Raw genomic sequence first — 27,729 nt, 5'->3', positions numbered from 1 at the left:
AAAATATCAAAATACACAAAAGTTATGAAAATGAAATTTTGCTTTTTCGAAAGTGATTCAAGCAGATCTTCTGCATTGCTTCCCTGCTAGCAAAGTTCTATCTTAACGGGGGAACATGACGAATGGTGATAAGCAATCGGAATTCCCAGCTATACTATTCAGTTTTTTGTTTTTCTTTTCATTCAAGAGAATATTTCTTTTGAGCTAAGGCTGAACGTTCTTCATTTTTGAAGTTGGGCTGTGCTAAAAACGTCCTTGTTTAATTGCAATAGAGGAAACAATGTGTTTTGCAGAAAACCAACTCTAAATCAACAACAGATCAGTTTTGTTGCCTATAGCAAACTATGTTCAGTTTAAAATGTCGAAGTTAAGAGCTGTAATACCAGCACTTTCTGTATTTATCATTCTCAAGTTCTATTTCCAAAAGAAACGAGTTTACAATTGGACCTGTTCTTCCAAAAATTAACAGAGAAAAATAATTAAAAAGTTCTTAAGTAAATTCCTGGCTTAGGGACGTTCTAACCATTTTTTTTTTAATTTGACCTTTCTTAGACGTATAAAAGTTTTTAATATTACCCGTAATATCGGACATTCCATTGTCTTTTACGATCATGGATTAATGTTTTAATATAAAAAAGATATAATTTCTACCCGAAATATCGAACATTCCATTGCCTTTTGCGATCTTGGATTAATGTTTTAATATAAAAGAGGTATCATTTCTACCCGAAATATCGAACATTCCATTGCCTTTTGCGATCATGGATTGCTTAGTGCTAGTGACACAGTGTTGGGTCTGTGACGTCACTTCCGTCGACGGAATACCATTGCCACGCTCCGATTGGAAAGAGGCTTGTACTAGTGAGTGTATACCTTATTTGGTTTCGATAATGAAAAACTCAAGTTCAAAAAAATCGATCACATTTCACAGGAGATCAGCCATCACAGGCTGCCCACATTCGTTTAGCACATCGTACAGGTCATCCACATTAATGTAGCACCGCTGACTTATGAATGCCAATGCAGCGTCGCATGGGTTCAAAGTCCGTTTGTCAAGGTAACGTATCTCTTTCTGGGTGAGGCCCAGTCTCTCAGCAACCTCCTTCCACTCTTCCCCGCCTGAAACACAAAGTCATATTTAACAAATCGACGGCAGTTTTCTATGGTCTATACTCTTATAGACCATAAAATGACGTCAAAAAATGTTCAAAACTCAAGTGGAACCACGAGCCGCAGGCGAGTGGTTTCACTGCCAAGTTTTAGACATTTTATGGCGTCATTTTATGGTCTATAAGAGTATAGACCAAAGAAAACTTCCGTCGATTTGTTTTTTACAATAACATGGAAAAAGTACGAGCGGAATTGGCTATTTTTTTTGTTGAGAAAGCGCGCGCGTTACATCTGACGTCATTTTTATTGTCTGTACTCTTATAGACAATAGCTGCGAGCCAATCAGCGCGCGGGAATTTGGACAGCTATTGTAAAAATCTTTTTAGACGGTTTGTTGTGTGATATGGCTGTATTTTGGCGAGTCCGCAGGGTGAGTCATCATACAAGACAGAAGTAAACACATCCCGCTATACTACACACTACATTGTTTAGTAAAAGATATGTTGTTTAACTGAGGTGGCTTTGTGGGAATAATGCTAATGGGTTTTTATACTGAATTGAAAAAAAGGGAAACGAACTTTCTGGCACTTGGTTGACAAGTTTGTCGATTGGACAGAAGTTTCATTTCCAAAAAAGGGACTTTTTATAACATTTTCAAACCAACCCAGAAATGGCCTTATGGCCGCTTGGCTAAGTATGCTGTGCTGGGAAAGAGCTAGCCGAGTGTCTCAGTATATATAGGTGTCCTTTTTACGGAACTGTGTCGGTAGATTTCTTATACTGAATGCAGGCTTTTCCAGAACCAGGGTAAACCCTCTCTGTGTCTTAATAGAGCTGTGTGTAAGAAGAGGTTCGACCTAACCTTACACGCAACAAATCTAAATTCTTCTAAACTATCAGTAAGAAACACTTACTGCTCAAGTCAATTGTTAGATCTCTCATCTTGCGAACAGGAATGTTCCGAATATCAAGGTTCCCGGGCGACAACGGACCTACAAAAAACGGTGTCGTCAGAAAGAAGCCAGATATGAGGATATAGCATTCTTAGAGTGGAGAAGTAGTTCAAAACATGAAAACAAGAAAGCCTGAAGGTAAAACAGATACAGCCAAGGGTCTGTTTAGTGTTTACACGTTAATGAAGTGAGGCAATGTGACGGGTACAATGTGTATAGATATGCTTCTAATGACAAGCTTACCAATCGTCCCTGCTGGTGTAATATCCTTCAGGTGTTTCACCACATTAAGCCTGTCTAATTGCTTTGCCTTCGTTGCGAGGTAACGGACCAATCTTTTGGTCACAGAATCTGGCTGTTCCAGAGAAGCTTGGTTCAACTGCAGACTCTCTATCAGTTGCAGCACAACCTCTTTGGGATCACATGACGTCGACAGCAGCGATTCCGCAACCTTGTAGGGATGAGCAAGCGATTTGTCTTCATGGCCTGTACGAAGAATTTATAGTTGACGAATAAGTGTCCTATTTATCCTCGGCAAGTATTCACAGCAGCATAATGTGCTGGTGGGGATGGACATCAGTCGAATATTACAAAAACAAGCTATTAAACAAACCGTCAAGAGGAAGACCAGTTGGCTATATAAAAAGCCTGGACAAGTAGTTGAACTCATCATAGCGTGAAACAACTTCAGTTAGCGGTCAGGGCGGCGGGATTTGAACCAGGGGACTTCCCTATTCAAGTTAGGCGGCTATGCCATTCGTCCACGCTGCTTTTATTATTTTGCACATGAGGCTGTGATCACAGAAAGCGTAATGCTCTGACTGGACAAAACTTCACAGCATAGCAACGTACATCACATGAACAGATATGGGACAAGCAATTCAGGCCAAGGATAAATTTCATTGCGCGGCAAAACTGACAACCAAGTTGGAGCGGATGACATGATAAAATGAAATGGACCGGATTACACCATTAACAAAAATGTAAAATACACTGGCCATAAAAAATAAACTAAGAATACCAATGATGGTTTAAAACTGCAAAGAAGCAAAACAATCGACAAAAAAGAACAGCAGACAAATAAAACTGTGAAACCTGACTTTGGTTAGGAAACAAACCACATTGTGTTGGGTTTATAGGACTACTAGCAAAGTTCAGGTTCGCAAGCTAGTTGGGGGCGGGGGAAGGGAGGGGGGGGGGGGTAGGTGCGTCCGTTCGATCTCCCGTCCTCCCCATTGCCTGAAATGGTCCGGTCTTGGCGTTAGATTATCAGGCAGTGGTTCTGTTGTCTGGGGATAATACCTTTCGCGAATATGTTTTCTGGCTATTACATGACAGTTGATATTGATTTCACCTTGGTCCAAAAATTGGAAAAGCAAACGAACCACCCTTCGGGCCTGAACATCATACTTCATGTTAATTGTTTTTCAGAGCGAAACGTGCCTATTTTTAATTAACAACAGGTCATTTAATTTTGCGAACTTGCAGTACTCAACCACGACAATTACATTAATTTACACTCCAGTTATGTACCCGTATAGCCATCTCAAACACTACGTTACTAATTTCTTTCTTATTAAAAGGTGTACACGTACATGTACCTTTATTTAACAATAGGTATCACTGTTACATTTAAACAAAACAGTAGAGGCTTCATTTTTATAAATGAGTATTCCACTGTCGCTTCCAAGTTTACAGTTTACCGCTCAAAGTAGTGAGACCAGGCACAAGTGCCTTTAAAGTAGAAAGAAAAATCAAGCTAGAATCTTACCCTCATCAGAATTTGAAGGCAAAAGTCTTCCATCACATCCCTCGACTGGTTGATGTGAAGCCTGTAACAAGCAATCAAAAACGAATCAATAGCATAAGATTAAGCGAGCATTAAACAAGTAAATCTACAGTTTCTGATGTTATAGCTTATTTCTTATATCTTAGGTTAAGAAACCCATGTCTTTCCTCAATTTTCCTTCTCAGAGAAAGCAAAGAAGGTATCTTGAATGAACAAAAGTGAAATTGAAAGTACATGGACGTTTATAATAAGTGTACAGGACGAACTGCTAGTGACCAACAAGTTTAATCATGTCTTAGCCAGAATTTTTAAGTTTCCAAGGTGGTGCTGCGTTAGGAGGTGGGATGTATTAATTCTTCTATCGTTTTGAGCCATACAACGGATAAAGAAGTACTGGTTATAACAGTAAGTTATATTAGTTCAACATACAACGTAACAGAGCGTTAAAGTTGTGGCGAATTTACCTCTTCACTTGGACAGCCAAACCAGGCTGCAACCAGGTTGATTCAAACTTTGTTATTCAGTACAACAGCCGACCTGTTGCAAATGATGAATTACTTGGCACGACACAACTCAGATTCAGATAAGAAGTACAGACATTCCCCTCGTTCATAGCCCTGCTTACGATGAGTGCGACAGTAGTTGAATACGCCTCCTTGACAACAGATTGGGCAGATGACACCAACCTCATATCTCATATTCGCCAATCAAAAAAACTCTTTACGCATGGACTCAAGCGTCAAACTCAGTTGTCTATCCACAGTGCACGCACAGACTTTTTCAAACGAGTCATCAAAAGTATCGTCACAAAGGTTTAACTTCGAATGCAAACTATCCGCCATATTAGAACTGAGATTTCCTCTGTGAACAACAACTTCAATGGACGAAGAATGGCACAGAAGGATAACAGAGCAGTCTTGATCTCCAGAGGTGTAAAATCTGGCAAAATTCTGATATAAATGAGGGTTCACTGAGCTCCAAAATTCATCTAGGCCCCACTGAAAGAACTGTAGCATGAGTCGGGGAACACAGCATGAGTCTTTGTGGACATAAGGCTGAACGGTTATCACCCTACTGAAGACATCGATCAACCACTGGGGGTCTAAAACCACGAACTTGCACAACTCTGGAGTATCATCAAAATGAATTATAATTCTCTGGTCATGCAAAAAGTTCAACAGTGCCAAAAACTCCTGATCGTCAACAATTTGGCACACTTCAGATGCAATTTGTTTTGCACTTTCAAGAGAAATCCATTTGTGACCATCTTTCTCTGTGATATGAAGCGCCCTCTCGTATTTCAACCACTCGACTGGAATAAGTTCTTTCATTTGCGGTAACTTCTGAGCAACAGCAAGTATGTCCTGCCGCAATCGTACAACTTCTGGACACTCATATTCACTTCCAGAGAGTGTGTTGTTCACAACATAAACGTTCTCCACCAAGTGGGTACTATACGGCTTTCTTTGAAGACAATCAAAGATTTCATTTGCTAGTGTACAAGGATCCATCCCATCATGTGGCTTATCAGCATGGCTGCAGACTAGGAACACAGGGGGAAGTTTCGCTGGCAGCGCCTCATATTTAGGACTTGGGTGAATTTGATGGTCTTCATCTGGAGAAGATATGGAAGCAACAGAACTCATCCAAGAGTCTACATAGTCGAGGTTGCTTTTCAGACAGAACTCGTCTTTAAATCTCTTGAACATTTCCTGCTGTTTAGGATGGTTTCCTCTTTCCCATGGATTTCGGCTGAGGTCGTTAACCAAGACATAAATAGCTCTTGGTGTAAGAAAGAGTGGGTGGGTGACATAGTAGACTGACTGTCCTCCAAAATCCCACAAAACTGAATAGACATCTTCGTCTTCTACATCCGTACCTTGGTGAAGTATCCTTTCAACGACAGTTGCTATATCGGATGGCACCTCTGCCCCCCCCCCCCCCCCCCCACTAAGGCTAGATGCATTATTTCTTGGTACATGCCAGGTCTTGAAATTATGTAAAGATGTGTTTGGTGTCTCTGAAGACACGAAAGCTAATTCACGGCTAGAAGGCGACCGATCCACATTTGTGATGAAAAAACCTCCAGATTGGACATGTTCAACAGCTCTTTCCTCTTGTTTTGGATTTTCTTTTGAAGCAAATCTACAGGTTTGAGGTGATTGGAAGCGCATAGGTGAGATTGGTAAGTCTTTATCTGCTGATGGATTAGCACTGTCCAGCGAGGGTGTTTCAGACAAACTGGGTGCTATCATCAGACTACGCGCAATCAGTTTTGCCGCATGGTGTTCGTAGGATATTGCTGCATTCGAATTTGTGGCTTCATCCTTTTCCCCTGTCTTCCAAATCTCCGTTGTAACTTGAAAATGTGAGGGATCCTGATCAATTCCCACAGTACTTTCTTCGTGTGGGTTGAAACGTTCCCCCGTCAGGGACTTTTTTAAGCTCGTCTTTCCTGCCCGGTCCTGTAACTGGTAACCTCTTAGGGCACGTTCTTCCTTCTCTGAGAGCATTGTTGTAGGCCTCAATGGCCAAGCGTCCCCTTGTAAGAATTTCTGGTGGAACTGAAATTAACAAATATAGTAGTAAGAGAAGTTTATCAGAAGATCCTTAACCGTCAGGATTTGTAACACCTGAGCGATCAACTCACTTTCAGTCAGTTGGGATATGACATACTGATGCAAGGTCCTGATGCAAGCCACCTTGGGGTACTGTGGTAGAAGTTTGTCTTCGCGTTTCGTAGTGCAAATATTATGTACAGTATACATATCAGGTTATCTCACCTTAATTCTATGTACTACAAAACCTGCACCTTTTGAATAGAAGTGTTGGAATATCTGAAGCAAATAGCTATTGCGTAACAAGCAGCGGCTATTGTCCACATGGAAGTAACATTCTGTAAACAAGTTTCTTTACACTGCAAGTGTTGCCGAGCAAGACGTTAACAACTGGAAAGTACTGGGAGTGATTTGAAGAAACAACGAATGGGTAATACTTGAACTGCCTAATTAATAAATCTTAATCCAAATTAAACGGTAACAGACGACTCAGAACTCTTTATATTGTGATCTACAAGGTGGCAGTTATTCTGAAATCAAGGATTGTTGTTGGTGTGATTGACCGATGCTGGCACAACCTTCGCGGCAGCCGTAATCAGAGTGACGGTCTAGAGACGTGCCTGATGACTGGCACTAGTTTGTCGCAGTCACCAACAACAGTCCTTTTCAAGACTATTCGTACCCTGACGAGCATAGTAGATAGAATATGTTTTGGGTACACTTTTCTTTCGGCAATAAAAGCTGTTCTGGTATTTTGTTTTTTTGATGAAAAATCAATTAAGTTCAATAACCACAACATCAGTTCAAAAAACACACATCAGTTCAGTGACAGTAGACCTCAATTTTAAGAATAACTATAGAAGAAGTGTTTTTTATTTCATTGAGAAACTAGGGGGAGAGGGCTTTACGGGGGGCGTGGTCCATAATTAGAGCAGGCAGAAAGTAGTTCTTCCGTGACTGTGTTCAAGCGCTGACTTAAAACTTCTTAATGACTGTTTTAGTTAATCCACTAGCTTTATCTTCTTTTATCATTGTTATGTAATGTTAAATTGACTCTGGAAAGCCCCGTTGGGACGAGCCAATAAAGTATGTATGTATGGAAGTACGAATAAACAAAATAGCATCTATGTATTCACAAATAATGCTAACGGGCTTCCACTGACGCTTTGTCCATAAAAACGCAAAAAAAGAACTTGGCCAATATCCATCATTTTTCGGTAATGACTTTGAATAGCATTGAAATAAGTTTCCACAATTTTAAATTATTTTTACATGATATCACGGTATATCAATTACCTCTAGTGTCCACAAAGTCAAAAAAGAATTCCATGCCGTCCTTTGTCTGCTTCTCTTCCTCTGTTACGACAGCCAGGTCAAACTGCTCTTACCAGTTGTCATTCGTTTGCGTATTTTAAAAAGAAGAAGAGGACGAATTAATAATTGCTGGGTCACAGTGGAAGCATTAGTGGTTACTGCTATGGCAATAAATTAAACATGGTAATAATATCGGGTTTTTTTTATCTGTGCATGTACATCTGATTATCAAGACAGTTTCCTAATGTACGTTTCCTGGCGTGTACAATAGTTTATACAATCGATTTCAATGTGTTCGATGATATTCGATAACAATTTATCGACATCTACGACGTTGTGTTAAGACTATAATTTTTTCATTGGTAAAAAAACCTTTATGTGACTGGTTGGAACATTGTCTGGTAAATTTCTTGCGCTACAAATGGGATTAGTCCCTTCCAAAGAAGAACCCAGCACATTGGAAACTAATGGTGGAAGGGACTATAGCTAACACTCTGTTAGTATGCATCTTTAGGAGCGAGCTCTACTTAAATAATGTATCAGTGGTCCCTGCAAATCAACTTTCAAAGATCGATTTCATTGTCCGGGCACAATGGGATATGACTCCCAGTGGTGTGAAAACTATCAGTTAATGACTTGGTGCATTCGATTCTCACGGTATGCGCATGCGTTTTGTTATACTTCAGAATTGCTAGTGAACCCTCACCTAACTTAAACATTACACCTGCCATTGCTAGAGTAGATACACTTTTATAGAACCCTGTGATGTTTCAACCATATACACACATTGCAATTCCTTAAGGAAGTGGTTTTAGCAGCTGTATTAATCCTGCAATGCTTCAGTCATTCAAATACAGTGGAACTCTTATGGCACGCCCAATGGTTTTAGTAACTGGCAACTATTGTCGAATCCCTGGCCTTAGTCTATTGGCTCATATATTTATGACAATAAATCAATTAAAATCACCAAAAAGAAGAAATTTGATACGATTTATCCTTTTTGGTCCCAGGAATGGGAGTTTGACTTTAAGATATTCGAAACTGCCTAGGTCCAATTGGTCCAACCCCAACTCGGGCTTAACATTGGTAGGTGCATAATTCACAGTTCACTCACATCAAAACCATCGAAGCCAATGTGCCCAAGACGCCTAAAAGAAAAGTAACAATCAAACAGCCATTGTAATAGCTGCACTGAAAAGTGCACTGATATCAGTACCGTGTTAGGGCTGGGGGTCGAATTTCAACTTCAGCCCCAGGACAAAAAATAATTGTCGGTGATTTTTCTGCGACTCTGTTGGAGATGACAGAGATGCATAAGATAAAACACGCGATGATGCATCAACGATACACAAGTTGAGATGGTGGACAGGAAAGGGAAGAGTAGGGATCGCGGTGGAAGGATGGGGGATTCCCTTTTCTTCACTCTGCAAATTAGCCGTGCAATAATGAATCAATTACATGGAAAACATGTTCGGCATATCGGAGGTAAGGGAGTGTGAATGGAATCCTGCAAGCGCTGCCGTGCCTTTAGACTTATTCACGCACCTTACTCAAATCTGCCGAACCAACTGTTTCAGACTCGGTACCACAGTTGTCCGAACTGGGCCAAGTGGACTTACCTAAAGTTCAAGGGTTCGCTAATGTCATCTTTGGTGATTTTCCTCTTACCACCTTTCTTGTTGAGGGCAGGGTGAGGTGGTGGCGCCACGGAGTCTGCGTGGGACAACGTCACATTCGCCTCTCGGGGAGTAGCGACCCCGCCCAACCCAAGTCTGTGCCCTCCCCTGGGGGGAGGGAGACAGCCGCCGTGCCTCAGTAGTCTCTCAGTCGTGATGTGGTTGTCAGTCTTCTCTGTTCTTGGTATATTTAACCTTTATAGTTAATGTTAATTATAATCGTGCGCACTGTGCTTGCTATGCTAATAACTAATTGCCTCTACCGCACTTCTTGGCTTTCCGACTTCCGGTCTCTCTGACTTCTGGTTTTGGCAGCAGAACCAGAAGTGAGGGAAACAGGAAGCCAGGTGGTTTGGAGTTAAGGTGGAGATTCTGCTGGACTATACTGCTTACCTATCTTTTTCTTTTTCTTTCTTTTTCTGCCTTCCTTTATTCGTAGCAACCAATATACAATCGTTTCTTTGGTGCCGGGATCAATACAGGGCGTTTATCTCCCTTATTGTGACCGATGTCGCTAGAGCGAGAATTAAAAGGTTGCTACAACCTTTTTTTACTTTTAATCGATATTGCGGATCGTTAACTCGATATGCGATATCGACTTGGCTTTTTATATTGCCGCCGCTGCTTCGCATTTTTTTCGATATCGTATCGTTAGCTCGGAAACGATATTGATATGGCTTTCTTGGCTGTCGTCTTATAAGTAAGAAATCACTGTCCTCGTTGAGCAATCAATGGTGACAGCGATGTCAAGGCGACAGTTGCTCGCATTGCACTCGTTGCTGCCGCTGCATTTTTTCCTTTTTTATTTATTATAATTTTTTCTGTATTGTTTATTTCAGTTTCACTTACTAATGGTTTCAGTTTAGTGTGTCTTTTCAGAGAGAGATGATGGTGATACAAGACCAAGATCAACTGATTTATAGGAGCAGAGGGGGCAATATATACTACGCGTTCAAGAACCTTTGCTTCCAAAGAGATTAAAGAGATTATCATACCATGGTAATTTGGATTTTTAAGACCGCAATAGTTGATCCTTGTGGGAATGGGTCCAGCCTTAAATTAAATGTGCCCCTATCTAGTCACGCTACATTGCGAACCTCGTCTCAGATCGAGTCGAAATACCTGGCCCCTTTTGTTCAAAGAGTGGGTAGCTTTATCCCGCGAATAAGTCGCTTTATAGCGGAAAAAATTTACAAGTTTGAGTAAAATTTATCCTCTGGATAACAATTTATGCTCTGGATAGAGGTATCCGCTCTTTGAACAACTGGTGGCTGATATCTTCTGAGGAGAAGGCACCGTTGATAGGTGAAATCGAAGTCAATAATGACCCGCTCGGGTAATTAACTTGTTTATTTTCTTTTCTGTTACCTTTCCTTTCTGTTTCAGTCTCTTTTCTCGTCATCTGATGCCTGACGACCACTAAAACTTACAACAAGTACTAGTAATAGGCACGTGTAGCACCTGCAAGTGCGTCACGGCCTTAACGACGGAAACTCTGACATTTTACCGTAACACTGACGTTCAGTCATTTGCCAGGTTGTATGAATTTTTGGGAGAAGTGTTGTGAGGTGTGGTATCTAGCCGTCTTTGGTTTAAACTGGGGAAGTGCAATCTATCAACATCTGAAATGCCCCTACATATTGTAATTGGTAGAAGATGGTTGCTGACATAGTAGACGCCAACTGATTAAGCTTATTGTTAATGCGTTTGTTCAAAATTACTTGAATAAAAGTAAACAAATGTAGCTTTCATTTATTGGTCTTCCGACCGGCCTTCAAAGAAGTGTTGCGTTCTTCTTCTACGATAGTTATAATTACTTGGTCCTACAATTACGAACTTCAACGAATGACTCAGAGGGACTCAATGGAGTCAACTGTCAAACTGCCTAAAAATTAACCATCAACCATTAAATAAGGAAAATTTTACAGTCAACCGTCAAGGGACGCAGTCATAGTCGGCCGTGAAACCCGTTTCAGTTAACTCTGCTCTATCAAGCGGTAATGTAGAGTAAAAGAATGCTGCTAAATATAAGATAAGTTTAGGTATTCCTAAATACATTTACAGATCGGTCCTATATAATTGATTCACAATCATTTAGATCCCAAAGTTGATATCATTACGCTGAAATATGGGGACAAAACTGACTTCCGCCTGGTTGGAAACACTCACGGTTTCAAGAACGTTACTGAGCCATTGACTGGTGTAATGATATGTTAATGCGAACCTGCCATTCACTTCGAATAATTATTAACTTTTGAGCAGTAGAACTGACTAAGCCAAGGTAAGCCGCACCTTACCGAGTTTTGATGAATATACCGATCATTGAATTTTACCCCGACGGATGCACACATCTTAAAATAAGTTGCTAGTTGCACTAAAGGGAGAAGTGACACAAACGCGCAGAACCCTCTGTGCCAGGGCAAACAAAGAAGACTGAAAACACTGATAATTATGGAAAAAATGGGTGTCAGGACCCACGGGGGTCACAGATGTGGTGGTAACTTTAAGGGTATTGCGGCAAGAAATATGAGTGGAAGTAAATGTCAGCCAACTGATTTGGTACTTCTTAGCGGGTAAAAAGTTGTTCGGACCACGCCCACAAAACTGTCAAAACAGAATTCTGGTACCTTTGAGGGGTTCTGTTCAAAATTTCCAACAATCACCCCCGTCACTTTTATATGGGAGTCATTCGGGGTCAGGAGAGTTAAAGCCTAGCCCCTGGAGGTGTCTCTAAGGGAATCCTTGTGTGGACGCCAGGACAAGTTGTCCAAAATGTTCGAAACGAACTCTTCGAAAATTGCCGTTCCATTTGATTTTGTACCAGAATTTCCAGAAATTTTGGTTGAATGTATAGCGCCCTGGGATTGGCTGTCGAGTTGCTATAAGTGACTCGAGTCTGGTGACGTAGACAACTACCGCTGAACATGGAGGAATCATGGCATATCGGCTGACTTGTCCCCAGTCGTCTATCTTGTTGGGAAACGCAGAGCGCGAAGAGAGATGGGAAGGAAGAAAGCGAAGCGCAAGGGGTGATGGGAAGGAGGAAAGGGAAAGAAAGAAACTCTCCTTCTCTCTCCTTTTAGACTGTTCACTGTCCCCCTATTTTTTCGTGGGATTCTCGAGACTGACACCTTCGATGCAACCGCCGCCATCTTGGTTTGTAAAAGCGAGCGCGATCTGGGGAGAGTGTCTAAACTACTGAGGGGAGCGGGAGTGGGTGTTAGAATGTTAGTATACTAAGGGAGCCGCCTCCCAACTCCGTACCCCTCCCCTCGGTAGTTTAGACACTCTCCCCAGATTGCGAGCGCGATCCTTTTCCCCTTCCTCTCTTCCCCCTCCCCCCCCCCCCCACCCCCCGAAAAGCCTGATACTCAGGCTATGGTAACGAGGGAGCTTTTTTTTAACGTGTTCAGCAACCGTACTTCCCTTCCTGAGAGAAATTATGTTTTGTGCTGCATAGTCGGCGAAATGAGAGATAAACAAAGTGCCACTGGAGGTGAGTATTAGTCCTTTAATTTTAAATTTCAAGAATTTTAAATCGAAACGAACGCATCTTTTCGTGTCGGCGTTTATTTGCTGAAATGAATTTTTCAGCACGCTGCCGTACGACGTGAAAATTTCCATTTATATAAACCACTTCTTTCATGAACACCTTTGTGTTTATCTTTGTGCTAAGTATTGATTGTCTGTTGTATTTGTTATTTGTTATTTTTTTTTTTTTTAAAGAAAAAGAAACCCTTAACTTTGCGCCGTTGTTCTTGCGTAATTTGTAGACTACGGGTAATAGACTTAATAGAAATTCTATCCAAACTGTACTGGTTGTCGTTGAAATAACTTTTCTTACATAAGCTTTAGTAAAACAAATATGCTGAAAATTAAAACTTAAAAGCACACAGTTGCTTTAAAAAAATTAAAATTTACGAAATTTTCAAATGTTGAGTGTCACTGTGTTTCTCAAAGTTAATATTTATTTAACTTTGAGATAAAAGAGAAGGCATCTTGACAGTGTTTGCTCTTTGGAGATGCTTGTCTGGTCAGCTCCATTTTGGTTTGCTTTCATAATTCTGGAACATACAAAGATAATAATTGTAGCCGCCTGACACTTACTGACTAGCTAGCCAAAGCTTAGGTCTGCAAAGTAGAATATATTCATTTGTATTTGTACTTTTTCACTGCAATTTCTTTAAGGTGTCAAATAAACTGAAATGAACACCCCTTGTTATAAATGTCTAATTTACATCTTTATACACACCCCAAGCAGTTTATAACTCAAAGTGATAATCAGAAATGAAATTTATGTCCTGGGAGTAAATGCAGGGGGAAGTTTTATTTGGACCACTTTGTTTATTAGAATACCGGTAAGTGATTTCTGCCCACTAAGTTGCATTTCAGTAATTGACTATTTACTAAAAACATCCACAAACACCAACACAGCTTATAATAAACCCTTTGAATGTTCAGATTCTTAGAATCTAGCAAACCTGATATTATGTCCTTGTTTTGTAGGGTTTTCTCAAGCAGATCTGTTAAATCATATGATGTAGCAGTCTCCAAGAAGTTTCATGCAACGAAAATAACATTATTCTCATTGTGCTTGACTTTACTGTCTTCCATTGTTACAAACACAGCTAAATGTATTATCATTATAGCGACAGACGACTGTGTTCTTCACCTTTGTTGTTTGTGTAAGAGATGGATGCTAGTTTGTCTCTGAAATAAAAAGAACAATACTTGTTGTCTTGACTAAATGGAGAAAATACGCACACTTTTCTTTAATTATAAATACAATGTTTTTTTGTATTGATCAGACCCTTAAACGGTTTTATGAGGTCACCTAATTTATAGGTAGGTCTGCCACTTAGTAGGTTTTTTTTCCTTTTTTGGCGGGGGAGGGGGGAGGGGGTATCTCAGAAAACAAAAAGCCTTTTTATTCCTTTATTTTCTTTCCCTGGAAGAAAATGTATGTCTTTGGGTATTATTTTTCAGTCGTCTTGAATCCATTTTACATAAATATTTCACGTATTTTTTGAGTAAATTTGAAATAAAATATAAACAAGAGAAACATTGTATTTGTATGTACCTTTGCAGGAGTAATGTAATCCCACTCGTCCGAGCCGGAAAAAGTATCCGCGATCGTGGCGCACTTGTTGCACCAGCGGGTTCCGTGCCGGTGATTAGGGATATATGTCCCTAACCAATTAAGCAGATGGTAAAATCTCCTTGTGTATTTCTGTTCGAAAGTCCAGTTCCGAGTATAAACCCGGTAGTTGAAATTCCCACCGACGAACCGTGCAATAGCTTCGTCAAACGTCCGCAGGGGACCATGGAATTCTTCTCCAGCTTTTGTTTTTTTTTTATGAAACCAACAAATCCATTTTTTAGGCTGCGCATCTTCTCTTAGGAGCAATAAAGAGCATGTAGAGTACAGCAGTAAAGTGTAACATAAACATTTCGCGATGAAATTTTCGTGTTCGTTCAATGTTTTCACAGCTTGCACAAACTTTAAACCCCTTTGTACAAAACAGCAAATGATACGAGGTTAACGGGGACGGTAGTTTGAAAATTTTAATCTACTGTTTTCAGGCAAACTCTACTTTTTGTCGAAAAATTGGAGGCCACTCGCAAAATTTTGAAAACACCGCCATTTTAATACGGCTTGTTGTTATTCCCAGGCTGCGCGCGCCATGACAAGCCGCACATGCGCAGACGTTATTCAGTGCGCAGACGTTATCCTCGGAGGACTGTGCCACTCTCCTTTCCGCCTTCCCATCACCCTTTGCGCTCCCCGTCACGCGAAACATCACGCGAGACAAGAGAGACGACTGGGGACGAGTCAGGCATATCGGCATGTTCGTTCTTTGCGGAAAGGGCACGGCGGAAAAACCGCTGATTGGCTGCTCATTTCGCGGGTATTTTTACTATCCGCTGACCTGTCCGCAGCGGCTCAACAAAGCTTGAAAAATTACGAACTTTTCACTACTACATACATGCCAACCCACGAAGTTCAAAAATCGGGAGACGTCCAGAAATCTTCAGGGGCAGCCAGCAGAACCGTTTCACCAACAGCGAAGAGCCTCCGAGGCCTTTGGAATTAGGGCTATATTTAGGCCTTCAGTGAGGGGGGGGGGGATTCACCGTTCTACCGTAATTTCAACATTTCTTTATGGTTCAACGAAAACAAAAAAGCCGTAATCAGCGTTCAATCTTTCACTAAGTATTCAATATTTATAGTCCACGTAAAAAGCGGGAGATTTATGTACCAAAGCGGGAGACCGGGAGATGAGGCAAAAAAGCGTAAGTCTCCCGCCAAAAGCGGGAGAGTTGACATCACTGCTACTATAACTCGACAGATACGGCAAGCAATGCAAAAGTAATTCAATATTCATGAAATAGGATTCCTCGAAAAGGAGTATCGCAGTTTTCATAACTTTGGCAGTAAATTAAAGGCCTCTTTTCTTCGTCGAGACACGCGACCTTACTTGACTGAACGTCAGGTTCTCGACGGTGAGCGCACAACACAAAATTTAAAAACTTAAGAATGTTTTGGAATACTTAAGGCTATAAAATGAGGTACACAAACGTTAAGAACAGGGGAACAAAATACTGAAGGCGAAAAAAAATCGCGAAAGGCGAACATACACATTTTCGCATTTCTTTCCGTCGGTGAGCTCGAGGCACATCGTCGACAATACATGTATGGCCGTCTCAGTTGATCTGAGATCTGAACAATGCAACAGCTTGAGAAATCACCATACCCATTACTAGTTCAAATTAACAGCAAGAAAAAATAAGGTTCAATAAACCTTTCACTCTTCCGCGACAATTTGCGGCTCTTGCATGACCTTCGATTGTGCGACGTCCGTTTAGCCCGGGAAATTGATGCCGCGGGTGTTTACATTTTTCCCGCCACAGTCGCCGGGGGTAACCGTCGCTAATTTTAAAAAAGCCGGCAAAACAGCCCTTTAAATCCGACTGTCCGACCATGTAGGATTTTTAACTTGCGTTATGGGTTAAATAAGCGAGCTGTAAATACCCAATTTCAAATGGAAAATTTGTGCGAGTTCAGCCCCCGCTTTCGAAGCGATTATGACCAGTGTTCTGGTACACTTAGCCTAATAACTGGCCAAGAAGCAATTTCTTGTGGCTTTACAAGGTCAGTTTGGCTTTGCCGAAACCATGTAAAACGGCTTCAAAAAACAAAATCAAACAAGCTGCTGCTTTAAGGGTGAAACAAATTGTAGTAACAGCTCATACTTCACGCCCTGTCCGAGAAGGTTGACCGATGTTTTGAGTGAGTTGCCTCACTACAGCCTGGGTACATTTCTGTGCAAAAATCATCTTGACTTTCTGGACCAGGACCCTCGGGTTACCAACCATGAACTGTACAAGTCTCCCGAGAAGCGAAAGGTACACGCCAATTGTCCTACGTTTTGAATTGCGCACTTATTCTTAAGTCAACAAAGTCAAGTAACTTCAACTCTCGTTTATTGTAGAGGAAGTGTGACACACCCTTGATAAAGGTTGAATTCCAGGATGGGACCTCCCAGACTGCAGACCCATGCAGCCAGTTAGAGGAAGCAAAGAAGATCATTGCCCAATTACAAAGAGAAAATGCAGAATTAAATGCACTTCACAGTGACCAGAAAAGTCACGGTATTTAGAACATTACAACAATGCTTTTAAATTTACTTTAAAATAATTATTTCCTTGAAAAGGGGAATATCAACTGTCATTTTAAAATTGGTGCAATTTTTTTCAGACACACCTTTCCATGAGAGATTCCTAAGTTTCCATAAGCAACTAACTAAACACTATGATACTGGGGGAGCAAAGCTCTACAACCCTGATGCAATGGAAGTATTCTGTGACAAGCATGCACCTGGCTTATTTAACGAGCTTCAAAGGGTGATCAGAAATGACGAAAAAGGGCGGATCCCAAACGGAGAGCGGCCACTCAAAGGCAACGAGTTGTCGCAATGTTGCACCAGCTCTCCTATTTCCGGAATCAAGTGTGTTGGCGATGGCTCAAAAGCTGTTATAGATTAATACTCCCCTTTTTTCATGGCGTTTGTGCAGCTGCCCACTCCCCTCAAAACATATCAGGTAGTGGGCGGCTCCACAAAGGCCAGCTGTTACAGGGTCTGACTTTTTTTTTTTTTCATTGTTGAATTATAACAGAAAAACGACATATTGCAACAAGATTGTGGTGTCCACCTGTCCTTTCATGGTACCAGTGATGATGCCTTAACAGCTGGAAGTCTACTGGGGTTTAGTACACATCCCAGAAGCGTGTTAAACCACAAGAGGTCCCGGGCAATGAAAAGCACTGGCAGCACTGATACCATCATCAAAAGTGCCATCAAGGTATAATGTAAAACTCAACTGTCAGTCATATTATTACAAGTTTGATGTACCTAAGGGCCTGACTATATCAGCAGGACTGGCTGAGTAAAAAGTTGCTGAACCAGCTGGGATGATCTTTCAACTATGTTGTCAAGATAACTTCATTAACTGTTCAAAAAGTGATCTTGATGTTACCCAATTGGAGCTAATGCTGAAGTAATGAGGCATAAACTTGAAGTAAGGTTAATAAACATGAATACTGGTAAATAGACAGATACTCACTAACACATGTATGAACTGCAAAGGGGCAACTCTCAAACTATGTTGCAACGTACATGTACATTGTATTACTCAATTCAAAACATATAATGTACACTGAAGAACTCGAATGTCAAGTTACTAAGTTACTGAAGCAGTCTTCTCCATTATTTTGTTTTAACAGGACAACAAATTTCTTCTGCTAATAATAGATGACTTCCATTGCATTCACACCATAAAGGACCCCAAAGAGGCAAAACTAAGTGAGAGTATACACATGTGCACAGGAGTTGTAGACAGCCCAAAGTCTATCCCTGCTATCAGTGCGAGCAAATTGATTCATCAAGACATATTGGTACAAGTCCCTGGTAGAGGAGTTGTCAACTGTCACGGTGGGATCAACCCAGATAAAGTAAATGAGTTCTTTAGACAACATCTGTCAGATTATTTCATGCACAGCTACCTAGATGCCCTACCAGCTGAATTCCACAACTTCAACATGGCATGCGTTAACAAAAGCATTGTAGAATTAAGGTGAGAAATACTCAAAACTCAGCATTTTGTTTTTGTTGACCAACCTACAGTAACTTTCTTAAGTACTGTTTTTCCTTTCTAAGCTTGAAATGTATACAACTAAATTTAAAATGAAAAAGGTCTAGTGGGTCGAAGGTCAATGAACCTGGATTTAACTTAACTTCTGATTTGTTTCTCTTGTCAAATTTCCTTTACTGTGAAAAACATAACTTTGGCAAATTCTGTGCAGAAAAGGAAAGGATAAAATAATTTTCAGAAACACAATATTGCATTTCAGAGTGTATACTGATGAGGCCAGACATGACTTGGATTTGCTGCAAAACACATGGCTTGTCGATGAATTTCAACAGTCCCTTAAGAGTCTGGATGATTACAGGGAAGCCAGAAATCACATCATCGAAGTATGTCCATCGATACAAGAGTACATGGAAAACAACCTCCTGTTTTTAGCTGGTGACTGGCCAACATGGTACTACAACAAGAAAATTATATGCCAGGTTTGCCTTACCCTCTTAATAAGCTATTCAACCTCCCCTCACTACACAAGAAAAAGTGTGGCTATACACTGTATGCAATAATTCAGAGGGTTGAAAACTTTGCATTGTATGAAAACAATTCATTTGTATGGTATTGTTTTTACCAGCAAGCTTTTGTCTGGTTTGTAAAGCTTGTTTGACAAGAGTTCTTTCCTTGCCAAAAGTGGAGACCCAATGTTGATCCAGACTGCTTACTGTCCATTGTGCCATGGTAAGGGCCCTTTCACATTTGCCTTAATTCACAAGAAGATGTTGTCTCTAACTTCCGCAGTTTTTTTTTGAAAAATTCTACAAATTCTTGTTTGGCCAAAGGAAGGTGCTGCCCACCAAACCAAAACTGTACCGGATTTCAACACTCATTACTGCTGCATTTGGTGGATGGCTAACAGTGAGAACTACTGTTCTGTCAGCATTTGGTCAGTGCAAGGATCCAGAGTATGTGATGCTAGTGTTTCTTCTGGATGAATTGGTTCCACTGGTGTTTTATTTCTACACTGTCATATTCAGAGGAGGAGACCAAAGAAAGTGGCTCCAAGCCATGATGCGGTTGGCACTAATGTTCGTCATTCAGCGAAGACGTCATTATGACAAAGCAACACTATGCCAGTTGAGTGACTATGTCCACCAAAAGAGTTTGTCCATTCCAAATTTACAGGAAATCCTGGAGCACTGGCTCAATGAGCTGACAGAGAAAAAAGTTGAAGTGTTTCATTCACCCCTTCGGAGGTAACATCTGTGGAAAAAAAATAAAATTAAATAAGTTTAAAGGCTGAAAAGACATTACATGTAAACGAAACTTTTCAAAATAACTACATTTAGTTAAATATACAAATAGATACATAACATGCGCACACAACAAAGTATCAATTTCCATAAATTAAGCTGTGCAATATACATGTAGTTATTCAAATCATACAGCTTTTAATATTTTCCTTTTGTCAGATCACTTCCTCCAAATGCGACAGCTGCCCAAGTTCAAGAGGCTGCAAGGGCCCTTAGTGTAAACAGATTTGAAGAAGACTTCTGTACCTGGTTCCTTCCGGTGAATCCCAGGGGTAGAGGTGTTCGAAACCTGCAGGAGCTGTCAGATCGAGCAGCCGAGTTTCTTCTTGACTTGTTTGTCTCAGTGAGACAAAACTTGGGTGGTTCTGCAAAAATACCAAAAGGAAATCGCAAATATCAGGTGAAATGAAATAATTACAACGCAGGCACAAGTATCAGTCTATTATTATTTTACACTGGCTGCTTTTCTGGCTGTCTTCTGATATTTTTCGAAATGGCAAAAAAATTATATGTAATATCTGGTACATTTCCTCAAAATTAAGAACCATCTAAGAAACCGTGCACAATTTCCATGGTTTACATGTACCTTCATGTAAAAACAAAATTTCCAAAGAATTTCCAATCCTAGAAAATACCAGAACAACATTTAGGACTCTTTGGAACATGCATTGCAGAACACATAAACTTATCAAAAATAATGTGTATTCAGTATTCACCTTTCTTTTATTCTAGCCATACTACCTTCCCTCTATTGATGCCACTGTGGATCAGCGAAGCTTGCCTTTGGGGTATGCATGGAAGGGACTGGAACCAGACCCTCTGTTGGCCTGTGATGCTGCAGACTGTAGAGCAGATGATGACGATGTAAACCTTCCTGTACAACGCCTCAACTGCAGCCACACTTTGCACAAAGTTTGTCTTGGCAAGTCCTCAGGCTGCAATGATCATGGGTATTCAATGCCAAATAAAGCTATCTGTCCCATCTGTTCTGTGCAGCTTCCTCTCAGAGTACAGGAACTTGCTAGCAGCTTCAACAAAGATATGTTGGCTGGAATTGACGATAATGAGGGAGCAGAACCATGTATTGATGATGACCATGATAGTGATGATGATGACGATGGAGACAACGACAATGATGACGGTGAAAGCTCAGATAATGATGACAGTGATGGCAAGCCTATGACAATGGTTCAAAAGATACTTCTCAAAGCCAAGGAACATCTGCAGCATCTTCCACAGGCAGATTTGTTTAAGTACAGTAATGGAAATTCTAAACTCGCGACCTCCAACAGATCTGAAGCAGCAACAGTAAATGTTCAAACTGGGCATGTGTGTCCCACATGTGGAAGGGTCTGCAAGACCAAAGGGGGGCTGACCCAACATCAAGCCACACACAGATAGGCAGTATTTGCCTGTTGGTAGTGAGAACAGTAAAAATAAAGATCAATCTTCCTCAGTCATAAAGGCATGAGCATAAACAGAATATAACAACAACAGACATTACAATGTAACTGTCAATGAGTTTAGCCCTACTGTTGTCACATTTTGTTGTGACACACTGATCTGCAACAGCATAGCAGAATTTAAAATATAGTTTTTAAGTCAAAATTAATAAGAACTGGTACTGCCAAAGTAGCTGAACTTTAATATAAATTTGCAATTTACTTTATTGCAATATTTAGAGGTGTATAACTGCTACTTTAACTTAGTGACACTCACATGAAGTGATTGTTCTACTGTGCCGGGTTGTTTGAAAGCAGATTAACACTAATCTATGATTAAAAGTTAACCGAGGTTTTCATCTCGCTCTTGAAGAGTGGTTTTAAAGCCTAATTTCAAGCTAAAGGTAAAGAAAAGTCTAAGTCAAAACTGAGAGCAAAAAAATCTTTTGGAAGAATTTTTGCCGATTAGTAATTAAACTTGAATCAAAGTTTTTGTTAATCCAGGATTAGCTTCATCGGGCTTTGAACAACTGGGCCCTGATGAATAGACATTAATTCTCAAGTGGACCAAATAACAAAATGTACGTTACGAACATCATTACTTTGATGGAACTTTTGTCGATATTCTATTTATTTCATTTACAAAATTCAATCCACATATATTTTGTATGTACAAAGGGAAAGAACGTAGTTTTCACACGATACTTGAAACTTAACTATAAATGTAACTGAACTGCAAAAAAGTCTGTTCTCAGGTCAGAAAAAATTGCAAAGGATTACATTTCAAAACTCTTTAAAATCATGAATAATCAACTACAACAACAACAACAAATTTAAAGCGAGTGTATCTATCGCATCAGATTCTTTTGCGCGCCATTGCAAAATGTATTTTATAAAAGAACATAACGCAACAACACAAGCTAGCTAAGAAAATATATCCCGTCGAAAAATGAAATGACTCATTGATACCCGGGATAAACATAGGTTGGCTGCGCTTTTTAGAAATTCACAACATGCACTAAGTATTAAAATGAAGCTTACAGTGTCGATTTCGTCGCTTAAGCTTATATTTAGATGGTGAACAAAACGGCTGGACAAGTTGACAAAAAAAAAACTAGGTTTACCTTTCAATTCTTCTGTGTCAAGTCATCTGTACACCAGTAGCTGGAGCAGAAAAAATAACTCATGCAGAGTATAGTTAATCAAACACGTGCTCCGCTTGGCGTTGAATGAACTGTACACGACAGCAGAACAACGGCTCCAACCGACAAAAGAAAAATGACGCTCGCAGAAAGCGGCAAAACCAGGATATGACTTGCAACATACTTACTTTTGCTTAATCCGCATTTACTACGAAAAGTAGAAGTTTCCAGACGGGGAAAATCCACAGCAATCCTCGCAGTTCGACGCAGTAGCTTGCGATGTCCACACCTTTTCGAACTCATTTGCACCCGCACATGGTCAGCGGAAAGTTTTAGAGCATGCGCTAGGTCAACGGATATTTCAGCCAATCAGCGGCGGAAAGTATAAATTTGCATGTGAAGGCAGAGGGTTTGGGTTGCCAGTTTTCAGGGGATTCGCCTTCTTCACTGGCACGGCTATTGCGGCTATTGTGAACAGGAGGAAAGTTGGAGCTTACCTTAACAGTATCCTTGTTTAAATATGATGTATTATTCAGTAATGACAAGGCAAACTATCCCGGGTTCTCCTATCAGGAGTCGAACCTAAGACCTAGTTCGGATGCGCTACCACCGAGCTACAGGAGATTCGTGGGAGCTAAGGCCATTAAACTAGGTTCATGGAACAAATATCCTGCATGCTTCTAGGATTGGAATGTCAATGAGTGGCATATGCGCAATGAAAGGAAATCTGATGTAATATTTTTTTATATTTCTAATCAGGACGTAACACATCGATAATTCTGATACTCGATAAAAATCGATTTAAATCGATATTAATCAATATGAATTAAATGATTAATATCAGAAATCGACAAAAATCGATTGCCAGATTATTTGTGATTATCGATATTGATTGATTCCATTATCAAGGTTTGATTAGTATCAATTTTGTTTTATAATATCAGAGACGGAAAGCTTCTGTTTTTCATTTGCGTAAGTGTAAATGGGAAGATAAGATAGATTCCCAAGACGTTATAAGTTGTATCAAAACTGAGCTATACTTTGTTTGAACTATCGTTTATCTGCTACGTTTAACTCTTAACACTATTGTTTCGATCAAATTGCCTTCCTGGGTAGATTATGAGCGGTTGTTTCTGGCAGTATCCTCGGACAGTTTCTCAAAATCATAGAAATTGATTTCTGATGCCCAAACATCTGTGATTATCGATTTTGATCTATTACTTTGCTTAATCAATTGATTATTATCGAGTAAAATGAGTTATATCGATTTATCAATTAGGTGCCCGATGATCGATTTCGATCGATGTGTTACGTCCTGTTTTAATGTGATGTAATATTCTTCATATGCATAAAGCGCACGTCTTTCTGAAAGTTTAGCCTGTGAACAGGCTCCCAAGTGGGGTATAGGGAGAAGAAAAATATCGAACGCAGAGAGGGGGGAGAAAGAAAGGGAGGACGCCTGTTGACATTCTTTTGATGCCACCCTTCTGCCTCCTTGTAATTAACCTGTGAGTAATATGCAGGGGTAACTAATTGATCGAAATCGATAATCGAAAACGTAATCGATTAATCGATAGTACTTGATAATACTCGATATTTGTCGATTGATTAGTTATAATAAACGATAAAAATTGATAGTCACAAATTTGGCTAGAGTCACTCATTTTTTTTTTCATTTGAAGCTGAACTAGCGAGCGGCACGTCTCAGTGTTGATTTATCGAGTGGTAAAAATGTGTTATTCTCTTTCACATGTATTTGCAAATCAGTATATTCAAGAGAAGAACAGCGGGAGATAACTTAAGTAATAATAATAATGGATAATAACTAAGCATTTCTTACCTTGAGAGCTTCCCATCTTTTTGTGATTTAATTTATGTACAGAAACGAAGAGACAAAATATCAGTTGCGGACAGCTGAAGGGACTATTGCTGTACTTTCTGCCTGACAAACCTCAGTGCAAACGTGGACAAACCTTTCTAGTGTTAATTTGTTGTATTCTGTTACAGTTCAGAAGATTAATATTACCTACGAAAATCTCTTGCTAAAGATTTGTTGAAAAGAGCATGACATCCTGACGGAAATTGACACACGAGTGACGTTACATTACACCGTACATTATTGCTCTTATGGTTGTGTTTCCTGTTGATTTGTGCCCGTGTGGTACCCCTGAGTACCCTGTAGTGACATACAGATTCATAAATTGATATCAATGAAACAAATAAAGTGGTATGGAGATGTTTATTGAGTTTAATTTCAGTTTCGAGTTGCTGTTTATTAGTTCGAGCAAGTGATGATGGACTAAACGCAACAGAACAACAAATCAACCAACGTGTTTTCCCCCATTTTTTGTTTCCAATCAAAATCGATAAAATCGATTGTTTAATTACAGAAATCGATAAAATCGATAATCACAAAAAGTTGACCAATCAATTTCAATCGATTTTCGATATTAATCGATAAATTATAATCGATTTTCATCGAGTATCGAAAATATCGATTAGTTACGTCCTGTAATATGACAGCGAGGTAATTTTATGCCAATCATTCCGCTCGATTGACTTGGAATATAATTAATATTTGGCAATAACATTATTCATTGGGGAAATCAAGCGAGAATGAAAGGGCGTAAATTTTAGGTTTTACGATGAAATTCTTAAATGCAAAAGAGTGCCGGTAGTTTCTTTTTTCAACTCTTTAAGAACAAGAAATTGCTTGTTAGTCCTAGGCAACAAACTTCCAAAAGATTCACTGACCATACGATCACCGACTGATGAACTATTGTTGGCAAAGACTTCTTCATCTCCAGTGCCGATTGCATAAGCGTTAAAGCCTAAGTTAGATAGCTCCTTAACCCTGTCCTTCAACATTAACACCAACAGCGTGACAATTACAATCGAACATTCAAAGTTCCACCGCACATTTCTTTTTTAAAACATCCAAGGAAGCAACTCAGTGGAAGATCAAACTCTTGTTGAAATCAGTTGGTAAATATTCCAAAAGCCTCTTTAGTTACATTTTTTCTACAGAATGTAGAAAATCTTCAGTGCTTTTATAAGCCCAACGATCTGAGGAAAAGATTTGCTCGATTTTGGCCACTCCAAATCACAAGCCGAAGAGGCTTCACAAATTTATACAAATGTACATGTACACCGTGCGACATTCAAATGATTCAATGTGTCAATATTCTTTGCAATGCTGTCAACAATCGCCTATCTAACCAATCAAAGCATGATCCCAGAATCTGGTATCACAAGATGGCAGTGTCCAAAGAATGTCCACAGGCTCCCTTTCTTTCTTCCCGCCCCTATGCCACCCTCCACTCGCCCGGTTGCCGATTTTCCTCTTCGTCCTTTACCCCACTTGGGAGCCTGTTCACAGGCTATGAAAGTTGTATGTGTAGGTTTACAGCCTTGTTTGTTTCTTGTCATCTTTTAAGAATTGGTTTTGTAGTTTTATTCCTCAATATCCTCGATCTTAGAAATCCTCATGGATTGGTCATTTCAATGGAATAATGGAGTACCGGTAAGTGTTGATTATCTGTATTTCTTAATTCGAGCATAAAAGAAAATTGCATGGGATCCGTGTGGCATATGTTTGGTTGTTTATACTAACATGGATACTCTTACAGTGCCCCTGACCCTTCAATTTGTTTTCTTTTGGTAGATTTCCATATCTGTGAAAATTAAATTTTTGCACCCTTTAAGCCCCGCTGGACAAATTGTCTTGTGGGCTCATTAGAAACAAGCCAATGAGAAGCGTCCAATATTTGACACTTTCTTAGCTGTGACGTAAGAAAAGGACACCAGAAGGATTCAGAAGGAATCTTATGCATGCTGATTCCTTTCTCTACATTTCGAGAGTTGCTGCATCCAAAAACCACACATTTTTCAGCAATTTTCTCTGTTTGCAATTGAAGCATTACCGCGAATCTTCGGATATTTTTGCACGATGTCCTTTTCTTACATGTACATCACGCTCCATATTTGGCCGAGTGGGGGACTAATGCGAACGATAGGTGAAAATATCGACAAGACTGCCTTCACTTCTAGCGCTCGTAAAAAAAAAAGGATTCAATATTTCTCAAACATTTTTTCGAAAATGAGTTCTTGAAAGATATGGAAATCTACCAAAAGAAAACAAATTTAAGGGTTAGGGGCACTTTAAACAAGGCTGGACACCTGCCTAACAAATGGGCTTTTATTCTGATTTCGTCTAGGGCTATCACGATTGAGATTATTAATTTGCGTACACTCCATAAGGTGTCCAATCTTTGTTTTGTTTTTTGGATAGACAGTTTTTAAGATAAATCATTCTCAATGTCATTAATAATTCATGAAGAGAAAACAAAGGAAATCACCACCTTAAAGGAGGTTTGGAAATGTGATCTTAGTTATCTTAAAATTTTGTGAACTTTTGCTTCAAATTTCTCCAAGAATTATCAATAGTTTGAGAAGCTATGTCAAACACTTGAAAAAGTGTTTCTACCTATTTCCAAACACCTCGAAGTTGGTTGAAAAAAACTCGGCTGTGCCTCATTTTTCCAACCTACAGACTGTACTTAAACACTCTTCCTCGGGTTTGATCTATTACTTGAAGCCCCTGGGCCGGCTGAATTGCAATTTTCTTCACATCATAAAACAGGATACTACAATAGACTGAAATCTAGAACTAATGGAAAAAAATATCAAATTATGCATCTAAAAGGTCTTGTCAAGTCAATGTTTATTTGCCCCATTAAATGTTTTCTTACAGCAGTATTATTTTTAAATATTATATAAAAACGAATCACTACCTATAATAATTATTAATACGCTCATTTATGGTAAAGGTATTCTTGTGTCTATTTTTCTTGAACGGAGGAAGCCCTAAAGTATTTCTTACTGTGTGTGCACCCTATACTGGTGTTTCCTACGGGCAGAAGGCTATGAAGCTTGTGATTTTTATTCTGCACAATTTCTCTAACCAGAGAGTTACTGATCTCTTGCCTCCTGCAAAATAAGGTTGGGATTAGTAGGGCTTATAGTGCCTCCTAATGCAAGGCATTTGGGCATATTATATGAAGCACGCGCTTCTTCTTGGAACAACTATGAGGATATTGACGATGTTTAATATTTCCTGCTCTTTCATGGTTATAATTTTGTGGAAACAGCCAGTGAAAAATGGCTAGCAATAGATTCGAGAAGGGAGAGAACGGTTACTAATATGAACTGGAAATTACTAATAGGAACAAGAAAACTTTATAAATATTTGACTAAAAAGTATTCAAGGAAGTCCTGCAAGAGAAGAAAAA

General features: G+C 39.8%; 2 protein-coding genes, 1 long non-coding RNA gene and 2 pseudogenes across 10 annotated transcripts in view; 3 read left to right on the top strand and 2 right to left on the bottom strand.

Moving 5' to 3' along the window:
* Window positions 1–27,729, top strand: part of LOC146473886 (uncharacterized) — a 130,630-nt gene that overhangs the window by 46,125 nt on the left and 56,776 nt on the right. The gene's annotated exons all lie outside the window — the stretch shown is intronic.
* Window positions 926–9,833, bottom strand: LOC146473892 (uncharacterized; annotated as a pseudogene).
* On the top strand, window positions 16,278–21,262 carry LOC146473891 (uncharacterized; annotated as a pseudogene). Its single transcript, XR_014866306.1, has 7 exons — window positions 16,278–17,409; window positions 17,579–17,764; window positions 18,186–18,535; window positions 18,813–19,032; window positions 19,236–19,797; window positions 20,014–20,254; window positions 20,587–21,262. The product of XR_014866306.1 is annotated as an uncharacterized LOC146473891 (transcript).
* LOC146473890 (uncharacterized) lies at window positions 21,130–22,797 on the bottom strand. The gene is made up of 3 exons (XR_014866315.1): window positions 22,627–22,797; window positions 22,421–22,460; window positions 21,130–21,266 (listed from the first exon to the last, which is right to left on the bottom strand). It is a non-coding gene; the product is annotated as an uncharacterized LOC146473890 (long non-coding RNA).
* The window catches only part of LOC146473888 (putative serine/threonine-protein kinase DDB_G0281745), a 59,320-nt gene continuing 54,410 nt past the window's right edge, over window positions 22,820–27,729 (top strand). The window contains exons 1-2 of the mRNA XM_085117874.1: window positions 22,820–22,942; window positions 25,918–25,955. Of these exons, the coding sequence (XP_084974000.1) occupies window positions 25,926–25,955 (30 nt within the window). The 5' untranslated portion in view covers window positions 22,820–22,942; window positions 25,918–25,925. The remainder of the gene's footprint in view (window positions 22,943–25,917; window positions 25,956–27,729) is intronic.

This window comes from Pavona decussata, unplaced genomic scaffold (genome assembly GCF_977016875.1).
Source record: "Pavona decussata unplaced genomic scaffold, jaPavDecu1.1 SCAFFOLD_92, whole genome shotgun sequence".
In the NCBI taxonomy this organism is placed as follows: Eukaryota; Metazoa; Cnidaria; class Anthozoa; order Scleractinia; family Agariciidae; genus Pavona; species Pavona decussata.
Note: the sequence above shows the minus strand (reverse complement) of the source record. Positions and strands in the feature narration are given on the sequence as shown.